This window comes from Protopterus annectens, chromosome 9.part0 (genome assembly GCF_019279795.1).
Source record: "Protopterus annectens isolate FY-2018-M chromosome 9.part0, PAN1.0, whole genome shotgun sequence".
Classification (NCBI taxonomy): domain Eukaryota; kingdom Metazoa; phylum Chordata; order Ceratodontiformes; family Protopteridae; genus Protopterus; species Protopterus annectens.
Window position 1 is genome coordinate 1,460,313,876 of NC_056743.1, and position 22,802 is coordinate 1,460,336,677.

Consider the following 22,802-nt stretch of genomic DNA (forward strand, 5'->3'; position numbering starts at 1 on the left):
CTGACATTAATCCCCTCATTTCTGCAGGTCCCTCTGGTGTTATAGCAAGGCAGCCCATCCATGCTGGTGAGTGTGTATTAACAATACCTATAATAGTCTTGATAGTGCTAGTAATAATAGTGTAACTCAGTAGTGCTCTGTGTGTATACTGCGGGGTGTGCATGTGTGCATGTTTGCGTGCGTCCATGTGTGCATGTGTGCACGTGTGCATGTGTGCATGTGTGCACGTGTGCACTTGTGCATGCGTGCACGTGTGCATGTGTGCATGTGTCCATGTGCGCATGTGTGCATGTGTCCACGTGTGCATGTGTGCATGTGTGCATCACTGGTAACATTGTGTAGACATTGTAAACTGTGTTTCCTGTCTTCCTCCCACAGGTTCTGGTGCTGCTCTGGTGTCCTGCAGCAGGGAACCTGAATCTGGTGCCACAGGTACTGATAATGATGATATCTGTGTAATAGCACAGGAAGGTGTGTCAGGGTCCGTCATTGGTCAGCCAATTGACAGTACACAGCTGTCAACCCCATCATTGCACAGTCATCCTGCCAGTACATCCTATGTCACCAATGTCCCTAGGTGATGGACAGGATACAGTGGGCATTGACCAGGGTAATGTGGTATCTGTGGCAGATGCTTCCCCACACAGTAGCCATGGGCAGGGTCCTGAGATGGTACCACACAGACAGCTGCCCATGGGTTCTCGTGGGAGCATCCGTGGGCGTACTGCCTCTGGCAGACGTGCCCAAAGAGGTCTGTCAACCTCAGCTATGTTTCGGGCTATCATGCAGGCACAGTCACGTATGGAAAGGTACACCAGACAGGGTCTGAGGGAGCTGAGAGCATGTCGCACATCCATGACTGACAGTATGCGTGACATTGCGGATGCTATCCGTAATTTCACCGATGTCATAGACAGACATTGTGGGGACATATTACAGCAGTTCCACAACTACATGTCCATGAGCCAGGGCAATGGTGGATGGTTGCGGCGTCGACGTAGCCGTATGCCAGCAACAGCAGCAGCTGGCAGTCGGCGCGGATGACAACAGGCCCGCGGACACCCCCATAGTGCCAGCAGCAGCCCCAGCAATGCTGGGTCTGTGCTGTCATCAGACCGCCCCAGGAGACCACGTGCACGTGGCTCTGGACAGTACTAACAGGGACCTGTGTCCAGTCAATGAACACCCGCTTCTGATGACAGTACCCAGTCTGGCTTAGTACCGGATACGGTCCGTAGCACCCCTGCCAGGCACAGGTACCGTGTCCGTGGCCACAGACACTGATCTGTATGACCTGGCAGGTGCAGTCTGTGGCTGTCCACAAACTCCAGTATATGGCAGCCATGAGGTGGAACTGTGTGCATGCATACACACATGCGAAATGTTAACACCTAGGGCTACCACATAAGCGCACACACTGCATCAACAGTGCCCCACCCTGTACTGCTGTCCCTCACCAACACACATACACATACATGTCAATTGGTGGTATCAGTGGCAGACTCAGGCATACCTAGTTCACACCCTGTGCATATGATGAAACTGTGCCACCTCCTGCAATCTCTAACATCAGTGCAGGAACAGGTTAACATGTTGCTGATGCACAGGGTGACTACATAGAAGTGTATTAATAGTATCATGTTGGTAACAGTACAGTGTGCTGATATGATTGTGTGTATATCCCAGCATGCCTGATGCAGTAACTGTATGACTGTCCTGAATTGTTATCTACACCCATAGTAAGTACCATAGTGTAACAGCTGCACATTTTGGCATACTGGTGGTAAGGATGTCAACAGATAGCCACATACATAGGTAGCACGGGGAGAAGGTAATGCAAGTAGTGATACGCAATGATGGACATGTACACTAATGGTGGCATGTTGCCCACAACGACTATGCAATGTGGATGTTTAAGATGTTGATATGTGCAGTACCAATTTAATTTAAATTAAATTAAATTTTAAATAATTTCAGTTTTACCATGGACATCTGAGCTGTGCATTCCTGGGTACATGTTTATAGTGCCTGCATATTTGCACTGTTACCTACTGGAAGTGGTACCCCTTCTTTGTTGTACAATGTACTACTTCCAGCCCTGCTTACTGTAGCTTTGTTTGCATGCATGTTTGTTTGAGGTTCCCTGGAACACTGATTCCACCTGCAGTGCAGATTTACAGAGCTTCTGTGGATTCCTAGCGACATCTGCATAGCTTACTATATGTATGTCAATGTCTCACTGTCTGTCCTGTTCGCATGTATGTTGCCTGTGACACATTGCATATGACTTACCTGGCATTTGCCCACATGTGCAATCATAAATGCCAGCGCTATGAAATCAGAAGCAGTACACCCACACATACTCACCTTCAGTATGTTGTTCCCCATTGGCCCTATGTGTTGGTAATCACCATGGCAATCACACTACTATGGTAGCATGTACAAAGGTAACTTGTGAATCACCTCTATGGTACAGTTGTGGAATATGTGGGTCATGTGGCAATGTCACAGCTGCCACATGTACACAGTCAACCCTCTCCCCTACACATGGACGTACAACACATGTATGAGATGCAACCACATAGCCAAACTGGGGAATAAGCACTCTGAACCCAGTACTGGCATAACCTGTCAGGTGGCATGAAATACTACAGTGACTACAATACCAGTCTGATGTAGACCTACACTGACAGCAATACAAACACGTGAACACACTGGGCCATTCATGGAGCCTAAGAATAGCATCCTGCCTGAGCGGCAGGATACCTCTGCAGCTGGCACACAGGCATACGTTATGCCAGACCACAGCACGCATAACACATAGCACACAAATCCTGTGTGCCAAACAGTCACATCCTGTACGGCTAGACAACACACCTGCTACAGTTGTGTTAGGTACCTTTATTGTCCAGTACAGTGAGGTCACGCTCACCAGGCTGGACAAGGTGAAGGTCACAGTGATATGCCCGTGGGGCACTGTGGTCCACCACATAACACAAGCATACAGGTCAGTCAGAGGCATGGACACATATGACTCAGTCATTGTCCATGCCATTATGGCTGACCTGTGATGTACCTCCCTGGACTACATGATAGGGAACAGGGAAGGGCTCTCTGAGCATGTGGCACAGGCTGGTATGACCCTGACCTTGGTTGGCATCATACCCTCACCAGGAATGCTGACGTATTACTGAATGCTGATGAATTACTGTAGCTACAACACCCTAGCTGAAAGGTTCCTAGCATGTAGTCACTGCATTGCTATGGAACAACTTGTTACCACTCCCACAACAGGTGAAAACATGCAGCACCTGTTCATCAACAACATGTAGACAATATGCCCCAGACCAGATGTGTATCCCTCACTGCTAGGATGATACCGTCTACATCTCACACTGTATATACACATACCACATGCAGCACCCGCACAGAAGACCACAGTCATAATGTTATCCAGTGCAAATACCATGTATTCACATGTGGCAGGCGTCAGGCATGGTAACTATTGAAGGTCACAGGTACATATGTGTATTTGGCACACACATACATCAGTGTCCATTGCCATTACTGGTTTAATCGATGTCATGCATTATTGTGAACAACCCACACACATGGGCATTCTGTGTGACAAAAACACACGTGGCATGTGTGGAATTCAAAGCCATAACTAAATGTGCTATGACAGTAGTGAGAGACGCAGTAGTAGAGCATGCTATTTGCATTACTGGGAGATTTGCCCTCTTCCGCTGTACTTGTAGGGTGCTGACATCATCTCTGTGTAGAGATTGGAATATGCAGCAGCTGGTGTGTTGTACTGGTTGGCAAAAGGGTCAGTTCTCTCACACATGTAATTGTACACACACTACTTCCACCCCCCCACACACACACTTGCAGGATTCAAACCCCTAATCTACCTAACTATGTCATGACACTCAAGACAGACGCATTAGTAGAGCATACGGGGAGGTGTTTCTTCTCCTGCTGTACTTATAGGGTGCTGACATCATCAGTGTTTAGAAAGGGGAATGTGCATCCTGTAGTGTGTTCTCCTAGTTGCCAAAAGGGACATTTCTTTTATACTGACTTGCACACACACTAACCCCCCTCCACACACACTGGGCATTTGCAGGATTCAAACCCCTACCAATTATGTTATGACACTCGAGACAGACGCATTAGCAGAGCGCGCTATTCACATTACTGGGAGGTTTCCCTTCTCCTGCTGTACTTATAGGGTGCTGACATCATCAGTGTTTAGAAAGGGGAATGTGCATCCTGTAGTGTGTTCTCCTAGTTGCCAAAAGGGACATTTCTTTCATACAGACTTGTACACACACTAACCCCCCTCCACACACACTGGGCATTTGCAGGATTCAAACCCCTACCTAACTATGTTATGACACTCAAGATGGACACATTAGCAGAGTGCGCTATTCACATTACTGGGAGGTTTCCCATCTCCTGCTGTACTTATAGGGTGCTGACATCATCAGTGTTTAGAAAGGGGAATGTGCATCCTGTAGTGTGTTTTCCCAGTTGCCAAAAGGGACATTTCCCTCACACAGACTTGCACACACACCAACCCCGCTCACACACACACACACACACACACACACACACACACACACACACACACACACTGAGCATTTGCAGAATTCAAACCCCTACCTAACTATATTATGACACTTGAGGAAGACGCGTGAGCAGAGCGCACTATCCGAATTACTGGGCATCTGTTCTGCACCTGCAGTATTTATAGGGTGCTGACATCATTATTTCTACAGAGGTATGTACATCTAGTACTACCTGTCAGGTGGAGGATAGCATATATATGCATTTGCAGCCACCTACATCAGGGTCAGATATGCACATCGCACTGGCAGGTTATGTTCTATACCATGCTTCGTGACCACAGGACCTGTAACACACAACACAACCAGTCCAGACCACCCCTCCCACATCCAGGACACACACTTTGCTTCCCTGGGAACAGTGCCAAGATATGCAGGTGTTCACATACACCATTCCAGTTGTTACTCTTGTGTGGGGTCATTAACTGCACTGTTATAACTTGCTGATACTTGTTAACCTCTGCTATCTCTGAAAAAACAAAAAAAACAAAAAAAAAAAATCTTGCTTTTTTCCCACTTTTCTGAGATTTAAAAAAGTTCATTTACAGGCTTGCTGTTCTTGAACTGTTTGTAAGTTTCTGTGAGGCCATTTTTTGCTTGGGCTAAAGGAAAGTCTCTCTGTTGATCAGTGGCAGTGAAAACATTGAGCAGCCTGCCTGCCCCTGTGGGAGTGGTTACTGACTTGAAACTGTAGTTTTATTGGCCATTCTGGGTCAATTCCAAAACTCCTTCATCTTCCTCTCTTAAAACCTGGTTGCCTCATGGTTTTGGCGTCTTTTCAGGCTTGTTGGCTGTTGGTGAAGCACCCACCAAGAGGAGAAAACGCTGAGAGAAGAAAGGAGCCACTTTTGAGACTTTAAGTATTTTTTCTCTGTTTATTTGCTAAGTTTTTCTGCATAGCCACCTATTTTGAGCATTTTCTGGCTTGTCAAATTTGATTTCTGCATTAGTAACTGTATTTAGAGCACAACCTAGAGCTGTTTAGTGAATTTCCTGTTTGCACTTATTTTTAAAATCGTTTTTTTCTCAAAACTTGCATTTTATCTGTCTTTGGCCTAGCACTCTTGTGTGGGGTCATTTACTGCACTGTTATAACTTGCAGATACTTGTTAACCTCTGCTATCTCTGAAAAAACAAAAAAACTAAAAAAAAATCTTGCTTTTTTCCCACTTTACTGAGATTTAAAAAAGTTCATTTACAGGCTTGCTGTTCTTGAACTGTTTGTAAGTTTCTGTGAGGCCATTTTTTTGCTTGGGCTAAAGGAAAGTCTCTCTGTTAATCAGTGGCAGTGAAAAACATTGAGCAGCCTGCCTGCCCCTGTGGGAGTGGTTACTGACTTGAAACTGTAGTTTTATTGGCCATTCTGGGTCAATTCCAAAACTCCTTCATCTTCCTCTCTTAAAACCCTCTTTTGCGCGGTTTTGCACGTTTTTGAGCATAGCGCAACAGCGGGCAGCGCCACCTAATTGGGTTTAAATTATTCCTGGCTCCACAAAGTCTGCTCTTCACTTTTTCCCTTAGAACTGCTCTATCTCTCAATTTAAACACCATATTCTCATTCTAAGGCCCTTAACTGGTCCAATTAAGTAATCCTACAAGTTAGCACTATTAAACCATAAGCACTACTTACTCTTATACTCTCTACGATTACCCTGTCCTCTATTGGTCCATCTTAAATTCAGTTTCCCTATTACTCTAGCATGTCCAAAGGTCAGTCAATGGTTTCCTCTCCAGTCCAGCTGGTGAATCTGGGAATTTTGAGGCAATGTTACAACTGTCTTATGTACACGGACAACCCTCTCCTCCAAACAGGTTCAAATATATGTGAGAGATGCAACTATTTAGCCAAACTGGAGGCTGAGCTCTCATCTCAAAACTGGTGTAACCAGTCAGGAGGAGAAGGTAACCTCACACAACACAATTCCAGTATCACATAGTCCCACCACATCAGCGAACCAAACACATAAATACACAAAAACATACTCTAAATAAAAATCTACCTAAGCAACAGAGACCTCCAAAGCAGACATCCAAGCAAACGCTACCTCAAAACAAAACACACACAACACATAACCCACAAAGTCAGTGTGCCAAGCAGCCACAGCCCTTAAGGCTGAATAACACACCTGATACTCTTGTTATAGGTGACAATATTGTCAGACACACTGACGTCCCGCTCACCAGGCTGAATAAAGAGAAGGTCACAGTGAGCTGCCTGTCGGGCGCTAGGATCCGCCACATAACGCAAGCACTCAGGTCACTCCAAAGCAAATACAAATATGACTCAGTCATTGTACATGCTGGTGTGAATGACCTGAGACGTACCTCCCTGGACTACATGAAAAGAGACATAGAGGAGCTCTCTGATCATGTAGCCCAGGCTGGTATGACCCTGACCTTGAGCAGCATCTTACCCTCACCTAGAATGATGCCACAGTACAAAGACAAAATGATCAATTTTAACAATTGGCTAAAATTTTGGTGTCATTCAAAGGGGATCCAGTGTCTGTCAGCCTGGGATGACATGCTCGACAAGCCACGTTGCTTCGCTAGGGACGGCTTGCACCTGTCACCACTGGGCTTTTGGATATTGGCAAAGGCTCTTGCCACCCCATAGTGCCTTTTTAGGCAAGGCTCAAAAGTCAAACCCACCCCATAGACAGCACAAGGAACAAGAAACTAAGGGTAATGCTGCTAAACGCCAGAAGTCTTAACCTCAAGATGCACACTAAGCTCTCCTCAGTATGGAGAACAGGGATATCTGTGCAGTGACAGAAACCTTGTTCAAGGCTCCAGAGAGCACCCCAGCACTACCAGGCTATACCTCATATCATGCTTTTCGCCCCAAACCCGGACCGAACCACAAAGGAGGGGAGTTTCCATATTTATCAAGGATATCCACACCTCCAGGTTAGTGGCATTGCTTGCAGTATCGGAGACCATCCATGTGCAACTAACAGTGGGCAAGACTGCTTTTCAGTTTATAGCATCCTACAGACCATCCTCTCAAAGTCGGGAATCCCATTCGCTTTCCTGAAAACATTGGAGAACATGAAGATCTCTCCGAACACCATTATATTGGGCTTAACTTCAACTACCCAAACATTGACTGGAAGCACTACTCAAACCCCAGCACCTTAGCCCAAAGATTCCTGGAAATTATAAACTCAAATGCTATGGAACAACTAGTCACCACTCCCACAAGAGGGACAACATACTAGACCTGATCATTACCAACATGGGGACTCTATGCTCCACACCAGAAGTATATCCCTCATTGGTAAGATCAGACCATAAATTAATTTCACTGGATGTCCACATCCCGACCCCACCCCAGCCCAGAAAACCACAGTGAAAAACTTCTCAAAAGCGAACTTCTCACTTCTCAAAACCGAAGTGGAATCCTTCAAGGCCCCAGGGCCAGTGGAAACTACAGCCCAAACTGCAGAATTCTATATAAATGCATTCTACGGACATCTCCAGGAATGCATGGATCATGCTATCCCAAACAAAACCAAGACCCAATCATCCAAAGGCAGGCGTCTAGTCTGGTGGACCCTGCCATAAATAAACTGTACAACTGAAGGAGGAAGCTACTACATGATAGAGCAAAATCCCTAATAGGAAGGCATCTCTGATCAGTACTAGCAAAAAATTACGATCCCTCATAAAATCCTCCAAGGCCAGCTTGAGAGAAAAATTGCACAAGACACCAAAGACAATCATAAGGCTTTTTTCAGTTATGTTAGAAACCTGGGATGCAACTCCCAGACTTGTTCTGAGTTGATTCTAAATGACAAAAAATACACTGAACCCACAGACATCACCAATATCCTGGCAGACAGGTTCAGTGCAAACTTCTCCACCCTCCCTCCCAAAGAGCAAATATCTATCCCGCAGAGGGCTGCCTCCCAAACATCTCAGATGCTCAGGTAAAGGCTGCCCTCTCCAAAGCAAAAAACACTGCTTCCATGGGACCAGATGGCGTCCCAGTTTGCGTCCTACATGAACTACAAGAGGAACTAATCCGTCAAATAAAACAGCTATACAATCTCAGCCTCACTACAGGATATGTGCCCACAGAATGGCGTACAGCAACAGTGGTCCCACTCCACAAAGGTGGAGCATCTACGGACCCTGGAAACTATCGCCCCATAAGCCTGACTAGCTTAGTCTGCAAGGCTATGGAGAGGATCATCATGGAGCTCATAAACAAAGACATTGGGGACCTACAGACACTAGATCCTACCCAGTTCAGCTTTGTCAAGGGCAGATCCTGCCTTTTGAACCTGGTTGACTTCTTTGAAACAGTCACTAAAGCCATAGATGAAGGGAAGGTAGTCCACACAGCCTATCTGGACCTTGCAAAGGCATTTGACACAATACCCCAGTCGGGCATTATAGACAAGCTATCCAGCTTATATATAAACCCCTATATCACAAGATGGGTCGCAAACTGGCTCAAAGACAGAACCCACAGAGTGAGAGTTGCTGGAGCCATGTCAGACTCAAAACCGGTCACAAGTGGCATCCCACAGGGTTCTGTCCTGGGACCACTCTTGTTCGGTATATACTTTTCCGAGGTACAGGCAAATGTGGGAGGACTATGGCTCACCAAGTTTGCAGACGACTGCAAACTGGGCGCCATAATCAACTCTCCAGCTGACACAAACATCCTTCAAAAAGGTCTCACAGAGACAGATAACTGGTGCCAGCACCATGGTTTAAAGCTAAATGCCAAAAATGTATAGTCATACCCTTTGGCAAAAACAATGTGCCCACAAATTACCACATAGGTGGAAACCCATTAAGTACAGAGAAAGTTATTAGGGACCTGGGGACCCAAGTTGATAGCAATCTCTCCTTTGAAAACCACATTGCCAAAGTGGTTAGAAAGACCTTCTACTTAGCCCACCTCATCACGAAGGGTTTCACATCTAGATCAAGAGAGGTAATCGTGTTCCCTTTATTCATCCCTCATCAGGCCCATCATAGAATACAATGCCCCTTTGGGATGTACCTTACCCGACACCTGCAGCGATTAGAAAGACCCCAAAAGTATCTCACCAAGAGGATCAAGGGTCTCAAACAGATGCCATATACTGCTCGGTTAAAAAACTCCAGCTCTACTCAGTTGCATACCGCCTACTTGAGGCGATCTATGCCTGACATACAAAGCTATGTCAAATCCAGAATTAATGGACATGCTCCACCTCAGTAAATCTAAATCCCTTAGAGCCACACGCTGAGGGACTTGAACCTCAGCACAGAAATAAATAGAACTTGCTGGAGGGACAGGTTCATAACCCAGAGGCTCCCTTCGCTCTGGAATAGAATTCCAGTTCATGTGAGGCAGAGCACCTCACTGAATCTCTTCAAGAAGAATCTCGATAAGTGGATGGGGGATCGTAGGTTTGTCCCAGGGATTACTCCCGTGTCACTATTAGACAGAGGCACAGTAAACTAAACCTTAAAAAGGGCACAGTATACTCAAATCAAGGGGTGGCGTAAGCCATACAGAATCGGGCTAGGCTTATAATTGCCCCAGGGCAGATAGCCTAGTATGAACCTATGAACCTATGAACCTATGAACGTCAGGTACAGGCATATTGTGTGGGAACTACTCAGGCCTCTACAACATTACCCTACAGCCACTACAATTTGTGAGTCCATGTGCTATGGCAGAACCAATCACCACAGCCACAAGGGGGAATACATATTGCACCTGACCATCTGCAACATGGGTACTCACTGTTCCACACCAGAGGTAGACCACCATTGTTGATATCTGACCATACCCACCTTTCCCTGGACATCCATATCCCATCCCCACCCCCAGGCAAGGTTGTCACTGCAAACAAACTGTATTTATCAAAAGCAGACTTTACACTTGTGAAGACTGGGGTGGAAGACTTCAAAGGACCCATGCTGGGGGAGTATACAGGCCACTCTGCATAATCCCTGACAATTGCATTCTATGAGCATGTGGAAGGTTTGCATTGATCATGCTATTCCAAATATACCCATGACTGCTCCACAACAGGACACCTGTCAGGTGTACAACAGCCATATATGAGCTGTCCAACAGACAGAGTGAGCTAATACATTGCAGAGCAGTAGCCCACAGAGGGAGGACATCTCTGAACAGTACCGTCATGTCACTTCAATCCCTCATAATCATCACGGCACAGTGTTGACAGTGAAATTGTCCAGACAATGCAGATAAGGCTCCCCTCCATCTGTTATTGACGCCCACTTACTGTTAGAGGTCCTCAGCAACCCTCTTCCAGCACACACCAACAACATGGATGTGGCTTAGCAAATTCAAACCCTGGGATCTCCACTGTGTCCCTGCTTGACAGAGGCACAGCACACTAGCCTCACACGGTGCCTTATGTGACCTACTTTACAGTGGCACAGTAGCCTACTGTACTGGGGAGGCAGACGCCAAGCACACTCTGGCTAAGCCGTCATTCCCTAGGGCAAACAGCCTAGTGTTGACCTCTACACCCATATGTTTAATTGTCAGATGCACATTATTTGTTGCTGATAGACTGTTTGCAGGTCTTTATTGCCATAGCATTCCCTGTTTGTATGAACAACTTGTGTATCTGTGGAAGATGTTTGCATATGGGAGGGATCCACTATATCACATATGTCTCTGTAGTCATTTAACTGTGTGCACTGGGCAGATTGCTGTAATGTGGTTGGTTCTGGAATAACACGTACAAATACCAGATATGTGTGGCCAACTGCTAAACTGAGATTTGGCCTAAGTGTGTGAGCATGCCCAGTTCAGCCTTCCCATGGCATGTTGTCTGACATATGTCTCATTTATCAAAGTGTGCGAGCATGCCCAGTGTGAGCTTTCCATATGTTGAACTCTGCAGCCCACCACATTTGTGGATGAGTGTGAACTTCAACAATATCTCCGCTTATGGTTGTGTGTTGTGTGTCATGTTGTGTAGTTACTGTCCAACTGCTTTGTGTGTGAACACAACAGGGATTATACTGTGCCTGCAGGGTTTGCATGGGATACTTTGCATACAGTTGTCAACATCCTTTCATACTGACCTAACACTGTAGTACCGTATAGTGTACTGGTTCAGTACTTTCACTGTGGTGGACAGTATCCTGGGCTTTAGTCCTATCACTGCTTTACATTTCCATAGTGAGCACAACAGCCTGGTTAGGGGCCAGTTGTGCACATCTGACCATGTTGCATTATGTTCAGATATGAACTACTTAAACCAGGCTTGTCCAACATTGGTAGTGTATTCCACAACATAGGTGTACATTGGCAAACACTAGCGATGTGCCCTATGCCATTTCTAATGCTAGTCGGAGAGTGTGTTTGTCCTTCGACACACATTGTAAGTGGAGTTTGCCATGACATATGCCATGGTTAGTATACTGTGCCTCCGTCTACCTGTGACATAACAGTGATACCCAGGGTAAACCTACCATCTCCCATCCACTCATCAAGATTCCTCTTGAGGGGAATCGATGGGTGACTCTATGGATAACCTGTACTGGGAGTTTACTCATGAGTGGGGGTGGCTTCTGTGTTATGGATCATGCAGTACAGCTTGTCCTATGTATGTCAGTGGTGGGGTTCAGGTCTCTCATGTGCATAGCTCACTGCCATTCAGATTGTACAAGGTGCAGCATGTTCATTGATTCCAGCTTGGACATGGCTTTATACATCAGGCACAGCTGGCCTCTGGGTGGGCAGTATGGCAGTGTGTGGAGCTGCAGTTTGTTTAATCAGGCAACACATGGCATCTATCCAAGCTCTTTGATACTCCTGGTGAGGTACTGTTGGGGACTTTACAGTTGATGGAGGTGTCTGCTGAGGTACATCCCACAGGGGCTATTGTAGTCAATTGTAACACTGATGAAGGATAACTGCAGAGCCACAATGACCTCCCCTTATCTAGATCTGACAACCTTCATGATTAGGTGGGTATATGATATGTTTCTGTAAACACTACAGCCACATGTTTGTCCAATGCAGGATATCTATCACCTTGTGTCCCCAGGTCTCTCATTACATGTTAAGTACGTAATGGGTTAACACCTATGTGGTAATTGGTGGGCACTTACTGTATATCCACGGGGGTTGACTATACACTTTTCTGCAATTAGCTTGCTGACATGGCTATGGCACCAGTTGTCTGTTTCTATGTGGCCCTTTTGTGGGATGCTTGTGTCAGCTGGAGGGTAAGATATGGTGGCCAGTTTGTAGTCCTCTGCAAACATTTTCAGACACAGTCCTTCCATGTTGGCCTGTACCTATGGGACATATATACCAAACGAGGGAGGTCACAGGACCAAGCCTTGTGGGATGCCAGTTATATCTGGTTTGTAGTCTGACATGGCTGCAGCATGTCTGACCATGTCAGTTCTGTCCTTGGTCTGGTTTGCAACCCCTCTACTGACATAGGGGTTTATATTTAAGCTGGTGAGCCTATCTATAATTAACATGTGGGGTATTGTATGGAAGCCTTTGCAAGGTCCAGCTACGCTGTGTGGACCACATTGCCCTCATCAATGACCTTAATGACTGTTTCAAATGAGTCAAACATGTTTAAGGGGCAGCACCTGCACTTAAGAAAGCTACACTGGGTAGGGTCCGGTGTCAGTAGGTCCCCAATATCTTTATGTCTGCGGTACATGCTGATCCTTTCCATAGCTGTGCAGACCAAGCTTGTCAGGATTCTGGGGTGGTAGTTTGCAGTATACATTCAGGCAACACCTTTGTTGGGAAGGACCACTGTTGTTGTACACTGCTCTTTGGGTACATATCCTGTGGTAAGGCTGACATTGAACAGTAGTGTGATTTGGCATTCCATTCTTCTTGGAGTCCATGTTGGACTCAGCCCAGGACACCATCTCATACCATTGCTGCTGTGTGTTTTGCTTTGTAGATGCTGGCTGTTACCACAGCATCTGCAATGTCAGGGGGCCAGCAGTCTGCTGGGATAGATATTTTGCATTCTGGGGGGGGGGGTTTGCACTGCACCTGTCAGGTTGTATGTTGGCAATATGTGTGTGTTTGGTATGTTGTTTGTAATATTTTAGTGATTCAGAGCATATCCTTGAATTCCCAACAAGGTTCCTACCATCAGTTGAAACAGCCTTGTGATTATCCTTAGTGTCCTGTACAATTTGTATCTTCATAGGTTCATAGGTTCATACTAGGCTATCCGCCCTAGGGCATTTATAAGCCTAGCCAGAGTGTGTGTGGCTTTCGCCACCCCTTGCTATGTGAATATTATGGCCATTTATGATTTACTTTGCTGTGCCTCTGTCTGGACATGACACAGTGAAGACCCCCAGTGTACATCTACGATCATCCATTCACTTGGCAAGATTCCTGTTGAAGAGTGTCAGTGAGGGGCTCTGCCTAACATGGAGTGGGATTCTGTTCCAGGGTGTAGGGAGCCTCTGGGTTATGTATCTGTCCCTCCAGCACATCCTATTTCATTATGTGTTGAGGATGACATCTCTCACTCTCACAGCTCCGATGGCTTTGGGTTTTCTGGGGTGGAGCATGTCCATTACTCCTGTGTTGGACATGGCCTTGTACAACAGGCATACAACGCCTATGTGTAGGCAGTATGTGACTGCATTCAGCTGGGGTGTCTACAGCCAGGCAGCATATGACATATATTTGAGACCCTTTATCCTCTTGGTGAGGTACCTTTGAGGTCTTTCTAACTGCTGCAGGTGTCAGGTAAGGTACATCCCAAATGAGGCATTGTACTATATTATGGGTCTGATAAGAGAACAGTACAGGGGCACAATGACCTCTGTTGACGTAGATGTGAATCCTTTCATGATACGGTGTCCAATATAGACAGTCTTCCTATCCAGATTGGCAATGTAAGTGTCACATAACAGGTTACTGTCCACTTGTGTCCCTAGGTCGCTGATTACTCCTTCCATACATAATGGTTTACCACCTATGTGGTAATTTGTGAGTACCTTGTTTGGTATTTGGTGGGACATTCATACTGTCCAGTGTCTTCAGGATGGCTGGGTGTGGTTCCTGTGTGTGAGTGTGGTCTGTAGCATGCTACAAACTGTACAGCGGTTTTGCCTACGGTTAGGTGCACATGGGTGGTCTCTGATGCTTTGTGCATTGTCAGTTACCTGGACGTATGGGTGTCTGTGCTGAATATGGATACTCCTTCTCCTTTTATGTTTTGGTCCAGGTTTTGGGGCCATAACGCATGATATGAGGTATAACCTGGTAGTGCTGGTGTGCTGTCAGGAGACTTGCAGCAGGTTTCTGTCACTGCACAGACATCGATGTTCTCCATACTGGGGAGGGCCTCAGGAGCATGCATATTGCGGTTTACACGTCTGGCATTGGTCAGCATTACCCTTATGTTTCTTACCACTTATGTTTTCTAGGGTTGTGGGTTAGTCTTTTCAGTCTTGCCTACGTAAGGCTCTATGGAGGTGGCAAAAGCCTTATCCAATATCCAGACGCCCAGGGGTAACAGGTGCAAGCCATCCCTGGAACAGCAGCATGGCTTGTCAAGCATGACATCCCAAGCAGACAGACATTAGATCCTCTTGGAATGACAGCAATAATTGTGCCACTTGTTAAAGCTGATCATTCTGTGTTTTATACTGTGGCATCATTCTTGGTGAGGGTAGGATGCTGCAAACGGTCAGTGTCATACCGGCCTGGAGTACATACTCAGAGAGCTCATCTATGTCTCTTTGCATGTAGTCCAGGGAGGTACATCTCAGGTCATTCACGCCAGCATGGACAATGACTGCATCATATTTCTACTTGCTTTGGGGTGACCTGCGTACTTGTGTTATGTGGCGTATTGTAGCAGCCTACAGGCAGCTTACTGTACCCTTTCCCTTGTTCAGTCTGGTGAGCGGGACAGCAGTGTGTCTGACTATGGAGTCACCTGTTACAACTGTATCAGGCATGTTGTTTCTCCTTCTGGCCTGTGACTGTTTGGCACACCAGCTTTGTGTACTATGTGTTGCATGTGCTATGTTTGGAGGTTGTGGTTGCTTGGGGGTCTGCTTTGGAGGCCTCTGTTGGTGTGGTGTGTTTGCAGTTAGGGCCTCCGGGAATGTTTTTCTGTGTTTATGCCTTTGGTTTGCAGTTGTGATAGGTCTATGTGGGACTGGGTTTGTGGTGTGTGTGGTTACCTTCTCCTCCTGACTAGTTTTGACAGTACTGAGTTGAGGGAGCTCAGCCTCCGGTTTGGATAAATGGTTGCATCTCTCACATATATTTGTATTTCTTGGGGGGAGTTGAGGGTTGTCTTTGTACTTGGGGCAGGTGTAACATTGCCTCAGGATTTACAGATTCAACTTGTTGTAGCTGGCCTTACTGGATTGTATGTGTGGACATATTTTATTGCCATACTACTGATCAGTAATTACTTCCCTTTTTATGTTTGCTCTATCATGTAGTAGCTTCCTCATTCTCTTGCATGGTTTGGTAATGGCTGGAGTCCAGCATGCCAGATGCCTGCATGTATGGCATTGTGTCTTGTTGTTATTTGTGATTGCATAATCCAAGCATTCCTGGCTGTGTTCATGGAATGCCTGTATAACAGGTTCTGAGGTGTGGCCCATATTTTGCACCTGCACAGGGCCTTTAATGGATTCCACATCAGTTTGGAGGAGTGCAACTTTTGCTTTACACATGTTTTTCACTGTGGTTTTCTGGCCATGTACTGTGGTCAAGATGTGTATATCCAGTGTGATTACTCTATGGTCTGGTCTTACCAGTGAGGGATACACTTCTAATCTTGCCATCCAGTACCCATGTTGCTGATTATCACATCCAGTATGCTTACCCCTCTTGTGGGAGTGGTACATTGTTCCTGGGCATTTTGGTTTATGGATTCTAGGAACTTTTCTCCTACAATGTTGGAGCTAGTATAATGCTCCCAGTCTATGTCTGGATATTTTCAGTCAACCAATATAATGTGGTTAGGGGGGCTTGATATATTCATGTATTCCAACATAGGCCAGGTGCAGTTCCTGGTGTTAGGACAGTAGTCTGTAGCAGGCTGTAAACTGGGAAGCAGTTTTAGCCACTGTTACTTGACCATGGCTAGTCCATGCTGCTTCTTGTTGTGGTACCAACATGGGGGTGTGGTTATCCTTGACAATTATTGCTAGTCACCCTCCTTTTGTAGCTTGTTCCATGTTTTGAGGCTGTACAGCACAGTATGAGGTGTAACCTGGTAGTGTTAGGGTGCTGTTGTGAGCCTTGATCCAGTTTTCTGTTACACAACATATATCAACATTCTCCATACTGGGTGAGTTTACACTGCACGCATCTTGCTGTTTAGACTTCTGGCATTGGGTAGCATTACATCTAGGTTCTTATCCCTTGTGATACCTCTGGAGGTGGATTTGTGTTTTGAGCCTTACCTATTCAGGGTACGCTGTGGGTAACGACAGCCTTTGCCAATATCCATGAGGCCTGGACTGATAGGTGCATGCCACCCCTAGCAGGTGGAGCATCATGTCATGCTCAGCATGTCATCCCAGGCTGGCACACATTGGATCCCCTTTGACTAACTGCAATACTTCAGCCAATTATTGCAATTGATCATCCCATCGTCATATTGTGGCATCATGCTTGGTGAGGGTAGGATGTTAGTCAGGGTCCTCAAGTGTGCATATACTACATGGAGTTACATTACTTAACACATGGCATTCATGCCTCAGGTGGTGCTGCAGGGCTGCCTCTGTCGGATGCACATATTACACTCCCTGTACATGTTTGAGAGCAGGTTATGTCATTTTAGGCATCCATGTTATTATATGAGTGAGTCAGAGAGGGGTATTATTCCCAGGGTTCCTACTGAGCCAGTGTATGTGCTATGCGTTGCCTCTTTGCCAAGACCAGGGCTTACTGGGCACGCCTCCTTCTGCCTACTGGGGCAGGCTCAGGTTGTTCCTCCTCTGAGTCACGCTCTGCCTGTGATGGCCTTGGCAATGGTGGGGGGCTGTTTGGCCCGGCCCTTTGCTGGTCCTGCTGCAGCTGTTTTTGCAAGATCATATTATGTAGCATAGCACATACCATGACAATTTGGGTACATGTAGATGGTGAGTACTGCAAGGCTCCACCGGATGTGTCCAGACACCAGAACCGTGACTTGAGCAGCCCAAACACACGCTCTATTACATTACGTGTTTGTGCGTGTGCCTCATTATGGCGTTCCTGTTCAGGTGTGTGTGCATTTCTGATGGGTGTCATCAGCCACGGCTCCAGTGCATAACCTGCATCCCCCACTAGGTGTCCGTATGGGATGTCCCCATTGGCAAATGTCTGGTACAGCTGCGTCAAATGCCAGATATGGGAATCATGGTAGCTCCCAGGGCAGCCAGCACACACATTCATTATTATGCCCTGGGCATCACACATGACCTGGCAGTTGATGGAGGGGAAGCCCTTGCGGTTAATGTAGGCCCTACCCCGCTCACCGGCTGGTGCTTTGATGCGTATGTGCGTGCAGTCTATTGCACCCACTACCTCAGGGTATTCCGCTATTTGCTGGAAGAGACGTATATTGCTGGCCAATACCTCACGGGCATTGGGGAAATATACATGATCACTGACATGTGCAGACATGGCATCCAGGAACTGGTGCAGTACCCTGGAGGCTGATGCCTGTGATATCCCCATCATATCACCAGTTGGTCTCTGGAAGGTACCTGTTGCTAGTGCTCTTAGGCCAACACATACCTTGGTTTCCACTGGGATGGGTTCCCCTTTGTTGGTTCTGTGTGTGAGGTGTGGCCTGCACAGCTCGACAATTTGCTACAGGAGGTCTCTGTCCACTCTATAGCACTCTACTATCTCCGGCTCATGTATCCCATGGTAGGTGACCCTGGGCCTGTACACTCTTCTCCGTCTCCTCACTGTGGGTAGTCTGGCACCATCTGCATTGTCACCACCCTCAGCAAGTCGCCTATGTCTCCTTATGACAGCTATGGCAGCCCCTAGCATTTCTGCTCTGAGTTCAGCTTTTTCAGTTTTCACTTCTAATAGCTTACTCCTGTCTTGCAGTGTCTCTTGAGAGAAACATCTTGCTCTGCTGTTTGCAGAGTTTTAAGTGCTTGGCTGAGCTACTATTCTGCCTGCGTAATTGCCTGCTTCTAATTGTTTTCACCTGCTAGCTCCAGCAGTATTCCCTGCTAGCTTCCTACTAATTCTGTTGCTTCCTTTTTCCTTTCTGTTTCCTCAGGGGGGAGCAACGCGCATACCAGCAGAAACATGCTCACAGTGGCTTACACGCGCGCACACATGCTTACATGGTTCAGAATCTGCTTATTCGGGTTAAAACGCGTGCACACCAGCGCAAACAGTCTTAGAAGTCTGCCAACACACTCCCACATGCACAGTCTGCCTTACACGTGCGCACACTGCCCTACCCGCGCCTCATGGCGCTCACACGTGCGCATGCACGCCCAGCAAGAAACTTTGGTGTAAGCAACAGTGTACACCTTCCATTTCTTGACTTTCCCATGCTTATCTTGTGGCACTCCTCTTTCCATGATATGTGTCTGACATCTGTCATGTAACACTGACATCCAATGAACTGCATTTCTTTCTGCCATTCCCCCCTGTGATGTCACCTATTTCCTACTCTATTCCTCCCCCTTATGTATCTCTTACACTACCCAGAATGTGCTTATTTGCTATGTGACAGTGGAATTCAGTATCCTAACACTCATTTTCATCAGATTGCCTACTAATGCTTAGTTACATCTCTTAGACTCAGCTTCCCCCCTTAGCAACCACTAAACGGTGGCCATGTTGTTTTTGGTCTGCTGGTCCCTGTATTGTAAATCCATGTATTGCATAAAACCCACATTTGTGGGTTTATAACCTTCATTTTTATGTTTTATACAGCGCAACCCGTTTATGGGGCTGCATTTAAACATATTTTATTTTTCATATTTGCATTGGGGTACCTTGCCAATGGCCACATATTTGGCCATTGGCATGCTGCCTGACACATATGCACCCTTTATTTATAGCTGACAATGCTCCATTGTGATTTTTGCAGAAACGTACTCAGTTGTCAACCGAGTACATTTCTGCAGCTAAAACGGCTCTTACACGGGCTGCTTTCTGCTTCGTGGATCGCTACTCTACCTCATTTGCATGCCTTTCAGCTGCAAGTGAGGTATTTAGCATATCCACGCCCAGTCCGTGTAAGAGACGTTTTAGCTGGTCTCTTACACGGAGTTTCGGGCTGTTCCTGGATCGCGAGGATTGCAAGGAGTCTTACACGTCTCTTACACTCCGTGCAAGCCTTAGTGAATCCTGCCTAAAATGTATCAACCAATAATGACAAAACTATCCATTTCAGAAAATTTCAACCATAAAAGGCCAGTCGGACATCTGTCATTACAATCCACCGGTATCAGTCAATAAACACAATCTTTGCAGAAGAAAAGTCATCCGAATAATTCCACATTAAAGAGAATTGTAACCAATAAAGAGGCTGCTACTGGTACAAAACTTTACATTTCAGTATTTCATCTACAAATTCAGCACCTGCTGCCCTAGAAGAATTAAATTGCTGATGGTACATTAACAGAAAAAGAATGGTAAGATACTAATATTGCAAAAGGGGATGACCGTCAAACCAACAAGTTTATAGTTAATAGGCATTTCATACAAAGGAGGGCACACTGAGAAGTGCAGAACCCCTGTCCCCCTTAAAATGCACCAAATAATCCAAATAATCAACAATTGAAAGGGTGCTGCAGTACCAGCACTTCATCTTCGTGGTGAGTGAGTAGAATTCATAGCCTTCTGCACCAAAGGCAGTTATGCTACTAACACTGCTTTCAAATTCTATAGAGCAAATACTCTACCATTTGCTAAACAAACACTTACATAAACATACATACATACATACATACATTCACTTTCCTTAAAACTCACAATTTCAGAAATGAATGTAACACATAATCCCTTTAAATTGAAACTCACAATTCCCTGAAAATGTACTGAAACACACACACACACACACACACACACACACACACACACACACACACACACACACCTCTTTAAAATAGGATACAAGAAATGGGGACAAAGAAAATTAATGGGTTTGGGCAAAACAACTTATGTTGGCATGCAAAAAATGGGCTGGATATGAGAAGAACCCTATATACATTTAGGGCATTTTGCTTATGTGGTGATTTCTAAAATCCATGAATTTTATGTAGATATATAATGTAAAATATGATGGCAAAAATCCCTCTGTGAATCGCCACAAGATACCTCCTAATTCTGCCAAAATCGGAATAAAGCCTAAAAATATGAGAATACAAAGGTATAAAATAGGCATATTTTGCATGCAAGCAAAGGCTGCTAGAATAACAGGATTAGTCTTATTATGTTTTTCCTGAAGGATATGAAGTCAAACTCAAATAGTGTTAATTTAGTGACTCTGTAAACTAAATTGAATCTGGCAGATGCATTTTTCTTTTATGATGTTAGACCAAGTCTGATATGTCATCTGGATTTTTGAGAGATATTTTAAAAACATACACACCCACACACACATACACACACACACACACACACACACACACACACACACACACACACACACACACTCACTAATAACCATACCTTCTCTCTTACCAGTAGAGCTATTTTAAATTCTGCTTACAAATTAAAAATGACTATACATCTGTGGGGGCATACTTGCGATGCATACATAGTCCTCCTTAAAGGAGAAGACACCACCACCGTAGTGTTAAGACATTCTTTTTATTTTATTTAATTAGTATTTGAGCCCCCTGGCCAGAGTGGGCCCCCCAGCCAAGGGGTCCTAGACAACTGCCTATATCACCTAGTGCTGGATCCGGCTCTGCCTACTAGTATGTCACCCTCTGCATATCTAGTAAAAGACATGTCTTTTCTGTCTACTTTGTTAAAAATTCTTCATTTAAAACAGTATACTGCCTTTAGCCAAAAAGATTAATGTTTCTTACACATAAAAGAGATGATAACTTTAACTTTTCATTCCTTTTGATCAGACTAAAGAGAATGAAATAGAAACATCTACCTGCGTTTTCTGGAAAACTGATGACAAGAACAGAAGCTACTGGTCTACTGACGGATGTGAGCTTTCTAAACGAGGCAATAGAACGCATGTGACATGTGAATGTAACCATTTAAGTACCTTTGCTGTCCTGCTGGCACATACTGCTATAGTAAGTTCTATGTTTATATCGTTTAGACATTTATATTGTCCCATTGCAAAAAGTTCAGCATATTCTTATAGAATTTTATGTCCAGAACCAGAAGGCAGTACAATGAAAATGGAAGGGCAAAGTTACATTTATTTTTAATAAAGTTCTTTTTTTATTATTCTGCTTTGACGCATCATCTAAAGAATATACAGCATCACATGTATGTATATTTACTTTTTGCTCAGTAGCTTACTCTTTTGATAGAGTAATGTATGAGTATGCTAGTGTTATATATTTCTTTCTTTTAAGTTCATACTAAAGCTAATATGAACATTGTATTATGCTTTTATGTCAAGTACACTCTATTGTCATAGCTACCTACAATAGCATGAGAAATGGCTAGTTACAGATGCCACCATGTAATTATTTTATTTATTTTATTTATTTATTTATTGCATTTGTTTACTGAGAAAGTCCACTGGGTATAAGTGAGTCCATTTTCAGTGGAGACCTGGGGAGAAAAGCTCCACATTAAGTACATGCAAGGAAATATTGCACACAATACAGAGTATATGAACAGTAGTGGTACAGGAAAATTAAACTGATAACAGCAGAGAAAAATTGTTTACAGTCATGGCATTAATGTGGAAGATAGTATGCATTCATGTAACATATAAATATAAATGTATATACAGTATTATTAGCAGTGAGGAGTTTATTTATTTTATTTTATTTTATTTTGCATTTGTTTACTAGGGTACTATGACCGAGTTTAGTATGAATCCCTTTCCAGTGGAGCCTGGGGTGAAAAGGTCCATATACTGTAGAATTATTGAAATGGTCGTGAATGTTTAAATAGAAAGGAACATTATACAGAGCATAAGATTATGTGTACAACAGATTAAGCAGAAAACAAGTCAGACATTATAGGTAGTACAATAATCC

General features: G+C 45.0%; 1 protein-coding gene across 5 annotated transcripts in view; it reads left to right on the forward strand.

Annotated features, from left to right (window-relative positions):
• Positions 1-22,802, forward strand: part of LOC122812119 (adhesion G protein-coupled receptor E2-like) — a 1,702,710-nt gene that overhangs the window by 1,324,900 nt on the left and 355,008 nt on the right. For all 5 annotated transcript variants that reach the window (XM_044084406.1, XM_044084405.1, XM_044084408.1 and 2 more), the window contains one exon: positions 21,702-21,878. In XM_044084406.1, coding sequence (XP_043940341.1) covers positions 21,702-21,878 — 177 coding nt within the window. The remainder of the gene's footprint in view (positions 1-21,701; positions 21,879-22,802) is intronic.